At 41.7% G+C, this 12,686-nt stretch overlaps 1 protein-coding gene across 1 annotated transcript in view; it reads left to right on the forward strand.

The window, feature by feature from the left end:
* The first annotated feature begins 418 nt into the window (after positions 1–418).
* Positions 419–12,686, forward strand: part of slco3a1a (solute carrier organic anion transporter family member 3A1a) — a 36,701-nt gene continuing 24,433 nt past the window's right edge. The window contains exons 1-3 of the mRNA XM_056387382.1: positions 419–499; positions 777–2,315; positions 8,006–8,459. Of these exons, the coding sequence (XP_056243357.1) occupies positions 2,157–2,315; positions 8,006–8,459 (613 nt within the window). The 5' untranslated portion in view covers positions 419–499; positions 777–2,156. The remainder of the gene's footprint in view (positions 500–776; positions 2,316–8,005; positions 8,460–12,686) is intronic.

Raw genomic sequence — 12,686 nt, forward strand, 5'->3', positions numbered from 1 at the left:
CATGTTATATCGTGATTATTTAATCTGTATAAAATTGAGGAGTAAAAAACCCGCTATGGTTTTGTGGGAAGTTACAGTATCACAGCATTTCTTGGTTTGGAGCAAGTGGCAAACCTCCACATAGACTCCCATGTTAAAATGCCCAACTTTACAGCAGAAATAAACATGTTTACAGTTTAGTACAAAAAACGGTTTTAGTCTCTATAACTAATTTCCCACTTCATAACAACTGTACGGGGTGTGAATTTTTTATATAACTCACGTGTTTAAATTCTATTAATGCTTAAAGTTATGCATAATTGTGGTCAGGGCCGCTTTGAGTGACAGGTGCTGTCACAGTCCGCTGGCTGTCACCTCAGCTAATTCAAGTCCCTAACGTCACTTTCTCAGCCTGTTTGTGGTGTTGGTTGTGGATGATTTTTCATGCAAATATCGAACAATTAATATGTCTTGCTGTGTGGTTAACTGACTAACAGAACGTGAGGAAGTGTATTTTGAGGTGAGTGAAAGTCTGGTTTTATTTTATTTATGTTAGCACTAATTAGCAGGCATGAGTATCTGTGCTCACTTTACCTAGCTTGTTAGCTTAGCTCATTAACTAGCTAATTAGCCAGTAATGAATTAGCAGTGGGTTAGCCTTCGAGCAAGGTGCTAACCTGTGCTAATGATGCTAACGGGAGCGTATGCCTGCCAGAGTTATTAAAACCATAGGCATGGACCGAAGTCTCGGCTCCAAACACGACCCACCTCTTTGTCCCATTTTTGTTTTGGATTAGCCGGGAGTTAGGCGCTGCCAAGATGGTGATGGCGGAGCAGAGCCCAGTCTGACCGTTAAACTCCAACTGCTCTTCAGGAACCTATGGGTAACATCGCAGAGGCAACGTCCATCTGGTTTGGATCATGGTTTTGAGAAAAGGCGGACTTGATGTTTCCCCCTTTGTCCAATCTTATGCTCAGTTAAGGTAACCGGATAAACTGTCAATCTTCTCATCTAACTCTCGGCAAGAAGGTAAGAGAGCATATTTCCTAAAACCTTGTACTGTTCCTTGAAGCCGTTTCGTGTTTCAACCAAACCACCAAAGACTTTATGGCTCCAATAACTTAATTTAAGATGCATAGCTTTACCGTGTATTAGCCTAGTTACAGGTAACCATAAAACAGAACCTATGTCTCAATTAAACATTTGGTCAATCAACAGAAAATTAATCAGCAACAATTTTGATAACTGCTTAATCTAGCACATTTTTCTTAACAAAAATGGTAAAATTAATAATAAAAATCAGTTCCAAATTCTCAAACGTGATCAAATTTTCTTGTGTCCTTTGTCAACTTAGGAGGAGGATGTTTGCCATTTTCTTTGATAACGATTAATCTATTAAATTATTCTCTCTACTAATCAATTCAATGACACGCCTCATGTAGTTTCAGCTCTAAAATGATCCCTAGTTGCAGCCATGAGACTAAACAAAATTCTCAAACAGCACTGCAGACATAATTCCTGCAGATTTAATGTGGGAAAAATTATAAATCAGAACACACACACACACACACGGGGCCCCACAGGACTACTGTAGTGACGTTTTAAGTCAGTCAAGTTGAGCAGACTTGTGATGTTGCTACACAGCGCCTCTAGGGTCGTGCATGTGCTTACACTGGAGGAGAGTAGTAGAGAGGGAGAGGTGGGAGCGCAGAGAGAGAGAGAGCAGTCATTGTCGGTGAAGGACCATGACAGTCCGGAGCGGCAGTAGGAAGTCTCTAACTCCAACCTTCACCTGCAGCTAAAACACCACAGAAAAAGAAAAAAAAACCCGCGACAGAAACATGCGATCTGACAGAAAATTTCGCGCCCGTAGTTCACTCGTGCCTTTGCAAACACCTTCAGGGAGTTCACATGTTTCTGCGTGTCGACGAAGAGGCAATGTTTAGGCTCAGACGACCGGCAGAGCCCCGCGGAGTTTGGATGTGTGTTTCGTAGCCCGTCAGATGAAAGAGGACACATTATTGAATCAGGAGACACAGCGACACGGAGCACCGCGAATGTAGTCTTCAGGGGAAAGCGAAACACTGTACCTACCGGTGTCTTCCTGCGGTCACTCTCCTCCTGTGTGTGTGTTTCGGGCTTTTCTCACAGTGCTGTGTGGCTAAAGTAGGGGACGATGCAGGTGAAGAAGCACCGGGACTCGGACCGGAGCGGCGGGGACATGCTGGAAGCAGACGGCCTCCGCAAAAACTCCTCATGCTTCTCAAATATCAAGATATTCTTGATATCGGAATGCGCCCTCATGTTGGCACAGGGCACCGTCGGAGCATACCTGGTGAGTAGCAACACACAACCCGAACTCAAGAAGCAGGACCCACACTGTTCTTCTCCGTCACTGTGAGACTGTCAGACCCTGCTTCTCTAGCTCATATTCAGAGTTATCTTATCCGGGTCTGGGCTTTACATTTGGGGTTTGTGCTACTCTCCACGCTTTGGGCTAAACACTTACGTTCAGCTGAGCGATGACATGAGAAGTCTGTCTCCTGCTCGGTAAAGTACAGCCTGCGGGACAGATTTCATGCCGCTCAACTGTCCCGTGTTAGTTAGCTTATTATTGAGAAAACATCCCTCTGCTTGTCTGCCGTTATGTCTAATTTGTCTTTAATATATCACGACTCAATCCGAGCCAACTTTTAATCATCTGTGTAGAAACCAAAGGGTGACCTTTTAATCTTTGGTTGGCACTAATAATAATAGTCTCATCATATTTAGGAAGGCAGTAATTGGCTGATTTACCCAAAATGCCTTTCAAGGTCAAGGACATCCTCCTCCCATTCCTCCTGTTTCAATTTATGTTTTAGTTTTACCCGTTACTTTCAGTTTTACTATTAATCACACTGACAACAAAAGCAACCACAATGATGAGTAATGTTTTTGGTATGTTCTTTGTAGTTAAACCTAAAAACCTGAAAATCTCTATCTTTATGATCATGTTTCAATGGAAAAAAAACAAAACAGAAAAGTCTGAAAGCATTCAGAGACTCTAATATAGATTTTATGGGACAAAGCTCCCAGTAGTGCTCCAAAATATTCCTCAAAGTGTCCCAGAGGAACTACACAGCCTCAGGCATCCTCTGTGAACGCTTAGTTTTGACATTGGCAATGTTTATTCTCCAAGAATCACACCGTTTCCCCAGCTCAGTTGCAATTAATAGACTAAACCCTAAATGCCTTGGCCATATTTGGAGTGGAACATCTTATCTTCTCTGTTAGTGGATCTGCTGAGCATCAAGCATCCTGCGGCTAAGAGCGTCCACAGAGCACGGCAGTGCCACTCACAGTCAGTTAGGATGGTTTCATAGGAGGATATTGTTCTCTTTATTTCCTTTCTAATAAAACACGCATCGCAGTTCTGCATTTTTTATGGCGAGCTGGCATTGCACACCTGTTCAGACAGTTTGAACAATAAACCTGGAGCTCCAGGTGAGGTTGGGATGATTTACTTACACAAACACATGAGGCTTTCTCCCCTATTTGTTTTCATCGACAGAGCAGAGCTCTTTTACATAGAGCTTCATTTACATGGACAGGACATTAGGTACCTGGTTCAGTGACAATCTGGTCAACTGGAATCAACCTACAAGAGCTACTGCGGCGTATCTGATTGGATGATGGGACTTAAGAGTGTTTGCTGGCAGCAAAGGGACAAAACTCAACTATCATGGCCCCTTTGCTTTCTCTGAGCGGCTTACAGTACAAGACACTTAGCAACATGCTGCATGTCCTGATTTAGCAGCCTGACTGCAACCTGTCAGCCTGCACAGGCAAATTCGACAGAAGTATGAGATTGTCATTATTCCCTGATTTATTAGGGTTTCTCTCACTTCTCAGAAATTCACTTTGATGCCTTTACTGTTTTTGATATAGGAGCAAATTAACAGCCTTTTTTGATGTCCATTAAAAATGAACATCTGAAATAAATAATTTCATGAACGATTCTTTTCAGCAGTTGATGACTTCACTAATGGACATTAGGGCTGCAAGCAATGATCATGATGATGATAATTTTCATTATTGACTAATCTGATGAATACTTTTTCAATTGATTCATTGTTTTATCTGTAAAATGTAAAGCAAAATTGCAATCACAGCTTCCCAGAGACAAAAGTGACATCTTCATACATCTTTTTTTTTGTCTGACCAACAGTCCAAATCCCCAGGGGTACTCAGTTCACTATCATATATCATAGTTGCATGATTAATTGATTGATGATTAGTCGTCTCAGCCATTTTTCAAGCCAGAAGGGCAACCACCTTCACAAATAACAGGTTTGGCGGCTGTTTGTTGTCATATATGGTGGTGAACTGGATATCTTTTGGTTTTGAGCTGACTGTCGGCTAAAACAAGGAATCTGAAGACTCTACCTTTCATTCTACACAATTTACAGTACTGTCATTGGAGTTGTCTTGTTTCAACCAATGAAAAACTATAGGAACAAATTTCAACTGATTTTAATTGTAGGAGTTAATATTATATACAAGCCTTGGGAAAGCTCTATTTGGGATTTCTGTTTTTGCAGCACCTGTGGGTCTCTGTTGGTTATAGTAACGCTTCCCTGATAAGAAACAAATCCGACACTTCAGGGCTCGAGCTGCAAAGTGCAACCAACACCTGAGCCTGAACTGTGTTCGTCTCAGCTGAGTGAACCTGTCAAACCGCAGCGTGTTGGAGGGAGAAGCCCAAACTGTTCAACAGGAACATTATTGTCTTTTTAAAACTATATTCAATATCAGCATTGATAGCTATGTTCCAATAAAATCGTACATATTTGTCATTTTTTTTATCCGTTAATTAAATTTATGCTGAGATGTTAAATGATTCAGGTTTATTTCTGGTTCAGCCATAATGCAAAACATACATCTGCCAGGTAATTTATTATTGCTGTCAGACTTGGGCCTTTTGTGCACAGGTGTTGTGAAAGTGGTAAAAATTAAAAAATCCAAAGTGTGTTTTTTTTTTTATTGTATCCAAACAGTATGTTGGTGTTAGTAATCAGTACATAGACATTTAATTCAAAATCTGCTTTACTGTGTGTGTTCACATACATGACCTGAAAAAATGTAATTGTTTACTTCACTCATGCTCAAAAACTTGAGATAAAATATAAAGATAAAAACATTTAAAAAAGTAGAAAATATTCTGTGTGCCCACAGCTAATGCTATCGATGTAGCTTCTTTTAGACACAAAATAGCTCATTCAGAACAGTTAAAGTACATTTAGCTCACCTTCAGTCAACCTTCAGTCAACCTTCAGTAAGTCACACCTCATAAAACAGAGTGGAAATGATTCTAAATAGCCACGGCTTCACTTATAAACAGCTGCCGTGCCTTCACAAGTAGCACTATTTCAGCACTTTCACATTAGTGCAGAACCCTGACGTGCTGAGGTAAATGTCAGCATTGAGCAGCTTTTTCTGCTTGCTGATAATACAGACCCTGTCAGTACATGCTGAAATAAATCAGTGGAAGTTGGGATTCCTTGTGCTCAGACAAGACTCGCTCTTCTGTGAGGTGATGGGATGTCACAAAGCATGACGAGGTTTGTTTTGTTGCCATGCAACTGATTTAAACATTTCCACAGTTTAAGTCGTTATCCGGACAAAATGTGGCTTCGACCACTGACCAGTCTGCATTCCACTGGGTTTTTCCTGTATAATTTATTCTGGCTTTAATCCTCCTGGAAGGCTGCCTGTTTAAGTGGAAGTGCACAAACATGTTGAACCTGGCGACGAGAGCTTAACTCATCCAGAGTGCTTCCACTGCAGAAGCTGTCAGTCACACACACACTTGCCCAGGCCTCCCATAACGGGATGGGATCTGATTAGATAATGGCTTCGCTCCCTCTGCTTTACTTTATTGCAGTGTTACTGTGTAGACCTAGAGCTAGTGTAGAGGATGAGGCAATGTTACGATCAGATCCCAGCCAGGGTGGAGCCAGCCAGGCGTAAATGCAGCCTGTCCAGTGCGTTCGCATTTGTGGGAAAGAGCCGCCCAAGGGGCAGAAACGTCATGACTCATTCTGAAGTTTTCCATCCACTCAACATCACTGAAGGACACCGGCACGGACCACTCCCAACAATCATCCTCCCCGTGTCTTGATCTGTAGTGAAGGAGTCACTGCAGTCGGGTTCAGAGCAGCTGCAAGAATTACCTGCTGTCACTTCTGCCTCCTAAAAGTCACAGAGGACAACTTATTTCTAAACTCCAGTGACAAAGCAAACAGGCTGTTCAATGTTTGTCTTTGTTGGCAATGACATCTCCTCATCCTCCTCGCCTGTTGTGCATTAAATCTTATCTCAAACGGGACAGGAAACAGATCATAGATTAATACCAGGCATCAGTCGGGACTGAAGGGAATAGGGTTTCTTCCCTGGTTCACGACAGATTTTATTTTCATAGAACAAATTCAGTTTTCAGAACTTGTAACTCTAAGATATGGCTGTGCTGTTAATTTCTATTTCTGCACCACACCTTGTGTGTAGATTGTAATGTGATGAATGTTTTAGAGACATGCAGGAAAAGCTGAAAACAACACAAAAAAACTGTATATTTTATATTTAGCAATGTATGATGCTTAATGTCAAGTTAAAGATCGAATTCAAGTCTAGTTGTATTTAAAAAAATAAATAAATAAATAAAAAAAATAAGAGTTTTGATCAGTCACTTCCACATTTGGCCCTAAAGCACAGAGCCTTCTGGAGCCTCAAAAGTCACCTAGTTGTATTCAAACAACTGCTCCAATTCAAATCCACAGTGTACATTAAATTGGCATAATTAAGCATTTGATGGAAAAGTGTTCCAACAACAAACCAGCAAGCTCATTTATCTTGCAGTGAAGTCAAGATAGAACGGGATGTTTGTGTTGGCAGGATCCTTTTTTTTTTTTTTTTTTTTTTTTTTTTTAGAGCTCAATCAAAACTGTTCAACAGAGCCAGTTGTGAAATGGAAAATTGTGATGCCCTTTCAAGGACAGTTTGGGACAGATCTGAAAATAGCTTGATAACTGTTTAAATGTGACACTGGTTCGCAGGGCATAGAGAGACTGTTCCCACACATCACAAGCAAGCAAACACATCCTTCCTCTCCTATACAACAGACTTATTATGCTTCACTTACAGTATTTAATCACTGACCTCTGGATCACTTCTGACAAACTGTATTGTGACAACCATTCTGCTTTGTGCACCTCAGCTGGAAGTTACTGGTAGGCTCCAACAGCTGGTGAAAGAGAGAGAAGCTTGTGATGAGCCGTTCTAACTAAAGCTGTGGAAGTCAATGTTGTTGTGCGCGGCTAATCAGAAACAGAGGCCTGTTGGCAGGGAGGAGCCACAGTGTGGAACATCTGAACAGCTTGTCATTCAGCATATTCCAATGGAAAGGCACAGTTTCAAACAGCGTGACTGATGATTTCTCCAAGAGCACATCCAGAAGACTCAAGTTTAGGCCCCCGTTTACACCTGGTATTAATATGTGATCTGTATCTGGATATGTTATCTGGATAATGACTGTTCTGTGCATTTACCCCTGGTATTATTAAGCATTCTTGCTATCCCCTTTCTTCTGATCAGATCTTAATCTACAAATTAGTTGGTTTGAGCTGGCAGACTTGTAGACAGGCATCATTCATCACTTGCTAGCTACTGCTACTACTAGTTTTTGCTGGGCTTACTTAACCTAGCAGGAAGAGGCCGAGTTAGGTGCCCCCTCAACTTGCTGGGCAGAATCACACTCTGCACTTTGCATTTTCATGTCACCTCAAGATGCGATCTGATCACAATGTGTTCTGTGTGCATTTTCACCCGCTTATATGTATTCTGATAAATCATATGATGAATTCTCTCTCTCTGTTGGTGACGTGAGATTCCCGCGACATCCTTGGTTTTGTATTTGTGCCACATTTTTTGCTTTGTTCAGCATCATTCCCATGACCCTGGTTTGAGTCTGTGCTCTGTTGTTGTTTTCAGGTGAGTGTGCTGACCACCCTGGAGAGACGGTTCAACCTGCAAAGTGCTGACGTCGGAGTGATAGCCAGCAGCTTTGAGATAGGCAACCTGGCACTGATCCTGTTTGTCAGCTACTTTGGGGCCAAAGCACATCGTCCCCGTCTGATAGGCTGCGGGGGCATTGTCATGGCACTCGGCGCCCTTCTCTCAGCTCTCCCGGAGTTTTTAACAAATCAGTATGAGATACGCGAAACGTGGAGGACTGACGTGGGTCGGGATGATTGCTCCAACACCAGCAGGGACGCCCAGGTGCCAGTGGACCCTGTGTGCGCCCACAAGCCCAACACCAACATGATGTACCTGCTGCTGATCGGAGCTCAGGTCCTGCTGGGTATCGGAGCCACGCCGGTGCAGCCTCTAGGGGTGTCCTATATCGATGATCATGTGAAGAAGAAAGACTCCTCACTCTATATAGGTGAGCCCTATTCATAAAACTGTATAAACAAAATGTTTAAAATCCAGATTGCACATAATCTATTGTGGGAAAAAAAATTGATAGACAGATTGCCAAAGGCCACAATAAAGGAAGGTTTGAGAATCACTGGCTGAATGAAATTACTGTTAAAGATAAGCAGTGCTCAAGGAAACAGATGATTATCACACTGGAAAGTAAAAATCTATTTACTGCAGCACACTGATTTCCCAAGGCAACTAATACTGGTACAGCAGAAAGTCAGCCGTGAGTGTGTTTGTTCATCGCCATCAGGTGCAGTGTTTGCATAGTTTGAGTCAACACAGAATATCCGTACACTGTATTTGTGCTCTTCTGCTGCACACCATCTCCCTTTGTTCAAGCACAGGCCTGCTCACATGAGTGCCAGGTGAGCACATCTTGGAGCTTTTTAATCTCCATTACAGAGGTTTCAGCGGGTTAAATGTCTCTGCTTCGCCCAGTCCTTTCTCAAAGGCAAGATGCTGCTGATGTGGCTCTTTGAGGTTTAAAGGTGCATTCAAACTGCTTTCTGGGCAAAATTCTGAATGCACAGTGGCTGTCAAGGGATATGTAATTGCTGTGATATGTAATTATTTTGCTATTTTGGGATACAAACTCCAGCTTTAATACTTTTATCATTAAGCCACAGAGGATTTTCACTTCTGTAGCTTTTTCTGTGAATCTATGTCAGATATTTTAAAGGAAGACCCACCGAGTGTGATGTGGTACTGTACTAATAACCATATATTATGCATATTGAACATTGCTCTGAAGAACCAACAGCTATTAAATTAATAGTTGGACAATCTGGGAAGAATGCTTGTTTGCGCTCTTGCTTAGAGTTTGATGAGAAGATTGATGCCCCTTTTATACCTGTATGATAAGTAAATGTTACTGGAGCTAGCAGTTGTTTAGCCGAGTTTAGCATAAGGACTGGAAATCAAGGGGGAAGAGCCTGGCTCTGTCTGAAAGTAAACAAAATCCAGCTACCAGCATCTCCAAAGCTCGTTAATCAACAAATTATATCTTGCTTTTTTAATTAGTAAAAAGTTTAATAAATTTAATTAAATCAAAGTGTAACAATGACGACTCCCTGTATTACAGGGGCATGCAGCAGTCTTTATGCGTAGCTAATCTAACCCGCTGCAAGCTCCAACAACATATACTTACCATACAGGCATGAAAGGGACATCAGTCTTCTCTTCAAACTCTTGGCACTCTCAGACATGAGTCTTCTCCTCAAGTTTTGGCAAGCAAGAGAATAAACATATTTTCCAAAACTATTTGTTGAAAGTTAAAACAGTAACTTGCTAGCATCCCTGCATGATAAACATTTTCACAGTTACCCTTTGAACCACAGCCACAAATCCATATGATAGTATGTTTCATTGTTTTGTCTGTGACCTGCCTTTTAATTTGTTGTCCAGACTGCCACATCAGCCTTTGATGGAGTAGATGAGATCTGTTTGCATAGTGTGTGTTTTTTGTTATCAGCATGCAGCAGAGACAATGAGAGCTTGAATGGAGGATGAGTTCAGGCTGACACACACCCTTTCTGATACATTCACACAGCAGCACGCTGTGTGGCTGCCTTTTGTCACCCAAATACAGATGTGACCTACGAACAAAGGCATCAGTGTGTAGTCTGTAATCTCAAGCCCAAAGCTGATTTTCTGATTTTCTTAACTGCCATTAGCTGTATTTATTTGTCCTGAACATGAGCTGTTTTTACAAAAAAAAACACCTAGAGCTTTGTTTGAAACAATAAAGAGCATGAAAGTAACACAAAAGGCTTTGACATTTTGGCACCACCATAGTGGCTTGTTAGCAGTTTACGGGGGGAAGTGGACTGCGAATGATTGAAGTTTGGCAGGCGTAGGGGAGAGAGATTTGGCTCTGTCCACCTCTGATAAGCTGCAAGGAGAGTTGGAGGAAAAACAAGCGGTGAGCAGCGAGGAACAATGTGGTATTGAGTCGCACTCAGCTGATCGTCCTAATCCTTCTGCTGCAGGCATGTCATGTGCCCCCAGCTGCATGAATGGAGCAGATTGTCTGAAATTCTGTGAGATTTCCTTTCACATACTGATAATGCATTTGGATTATTCATCAGTTTACGACAACAAGTTCACATTGTTGAAGTGGCAGTACGTTGAGTTTTGAAACATTTGGTCAAAAATATTTGCTTATTTGCTGTAGGTTTCCTACAAGTTCTGTAGGCTTAGGCTTCAGTCCTAGGTTTCATTTTTAACTCTGTAAACAAACCTGTGAATAAGTCCAGTAGAATTGGCATGTCAACATCACAATTATCTAATTTGAGATCAGATAAATGTAGTTATATTGTGGGATTTTCAGAAGATGAAAGTGAATCCATCCATTATCTCTGTCAGGTTGTTTGTATCTGCAGAGACATTTTAGACAGTAATTAGAAAGGAAATCACCTCTCAAATCGGAGACCAGAAACTTTCTGTTGACACATCCAACAGCTTGAAATGAATGTGCTATATGAGCATGTACAGTAAAACTTCCTCTGTTCTCACTGCAGCCTCAGTATCACATCACCAGATTACAAGGATCTATGTGCTGCTTGGTGTGTAGACTCTTTCACAAGTGTTAAAGCTTTTTCTCACACACTGGGAGACAGGGTGTAAAGCAAAGTACTTGTTTCATTTTAATTCATTTAACATATTTAATATCACATATTTTCACCCCGAGGTTAAAAACATCATCATTAACCCTGACTTATGATCCATGACAACAAGTGTAATTGAAGCTGCTTCTTTTTTTCTCCCTGCTGCAACTGTTGCCCTCCGCGGTTGTCAAAGCACATTCTCGCCCCGTGATGTGTTATTGTTAAAATTAAAGCCTGAGCTATATGACCAGGTGAAAAGTGTGCACCTTTGACAGAGGCAGGTCCCTGCCCTGTCAGAATACGGCATTGTAGGGAGAGCAGAGCCTAGAGGCCTGGAGAAGAGCCATAATTACAGAGTGAGGCAGGAATGCCAACCAGCCAGCCATGAGGTAGGTCTGAGTGGGCTGGGACGCAAATGCATACCACACAGGCCTGTGAAAAACAACTCCTCCAGAGGCTCCGTCTGCCTGCATTTACTGTGTATACAGCAGCAGACATGGCTTACTGCTGTTTAAACAACTAAAACACACTCAGGCAAGGTCTGCTCTGACACTTTAGAGAGCTCTTTGTCTCTCTCTGGTTAAGATATGTTCACTGTCATTGTTAAGATTTTTTAGGAGCTTGCGCTGCTAAGTGGTGTGTGTTCTTCTTAAAAGGAAGTATTTCAGTGTTGTTATGAAACCGGTTTGAATGCTGTCACCACCACTGTCAAAAAGCAGCTTTTCTAAGCAGGGTCAAACGCAAACAAATGTATTTTATGGGATTGTGTTGTTTTGGTTTGTTCCTCGAGTCTAGACGTAGGCACTTGTGTCTGGCCGAAGGAAACAAATATGATTGGACAGATTGCGTCAACAGGATCTCCATTCCCACTGCTCTATGACCTTTCACTATCCACTGCTAATTCTGGCTCTTCCCACAGGACCCCCAACTGCATAAATATACTGTACAGGACACACAGAGAAGGGCTTAGAGCTGACGTTGTGTGTCGTACAGCACAATCTCCACCCAGCTGCCTCTGCACGTTTCAGAAGCTTTTAGGCAGACTTGGATTTCTTCATTAATCTGTAATGTACACTATGCAGTGCCTGTGGTACGATACATATATGGGGGAGATTGAAAGTATGACATTGATTAATTAATCAGTGTCATGCCTTTTTATGGACATGTGGACATTGCTTGTTGCATAATAAGTATAATAAATTTATGAACAGACTCAAAAGTGCTGATGGAGTTGTGGCTTTAATTGTAATTTCCCAAAGCAACTTCTTTTACTGGCATGAGTGACACAGCCTTGGTTAAGCCGTTATAGATAAGGTAAAATTAGAGTCACAAAACCTTAAATGTGGTCATGGTTTGAGCTGCTAACATCAACTTGTTAACAATGCTAATATGGAGATGTCTATCAGGTATAATTTTTATCATGTACACCATTGTAGTTTATTACTAGTCCAATAGTTTTGCAGGTGTTTGGCCATCAACCAAAGTATTGGACAAAGTCAAATTTTGACCTGCTGGTGGAGGTAGATCAGGAGAGTTATTAGGATTCCTCCTGCATGCAGAAGTGATGTCTAATAGTAATT

This window comes from Seriola aureovittata, chromosome 10 (genome assembly GCF_021018895.1).
Source record: "Seriola aureovittata isolate HTS-2021-v1 ecotype China chromosome 10, ASM2101889v1, whole genome shotgun sequence".
Lineage (NCBI taxonomy): Eukaryota > Metazoa > Chordata > Actinopteri > Carangiformes > Carangidae > Seriola > Seriola aureovittata.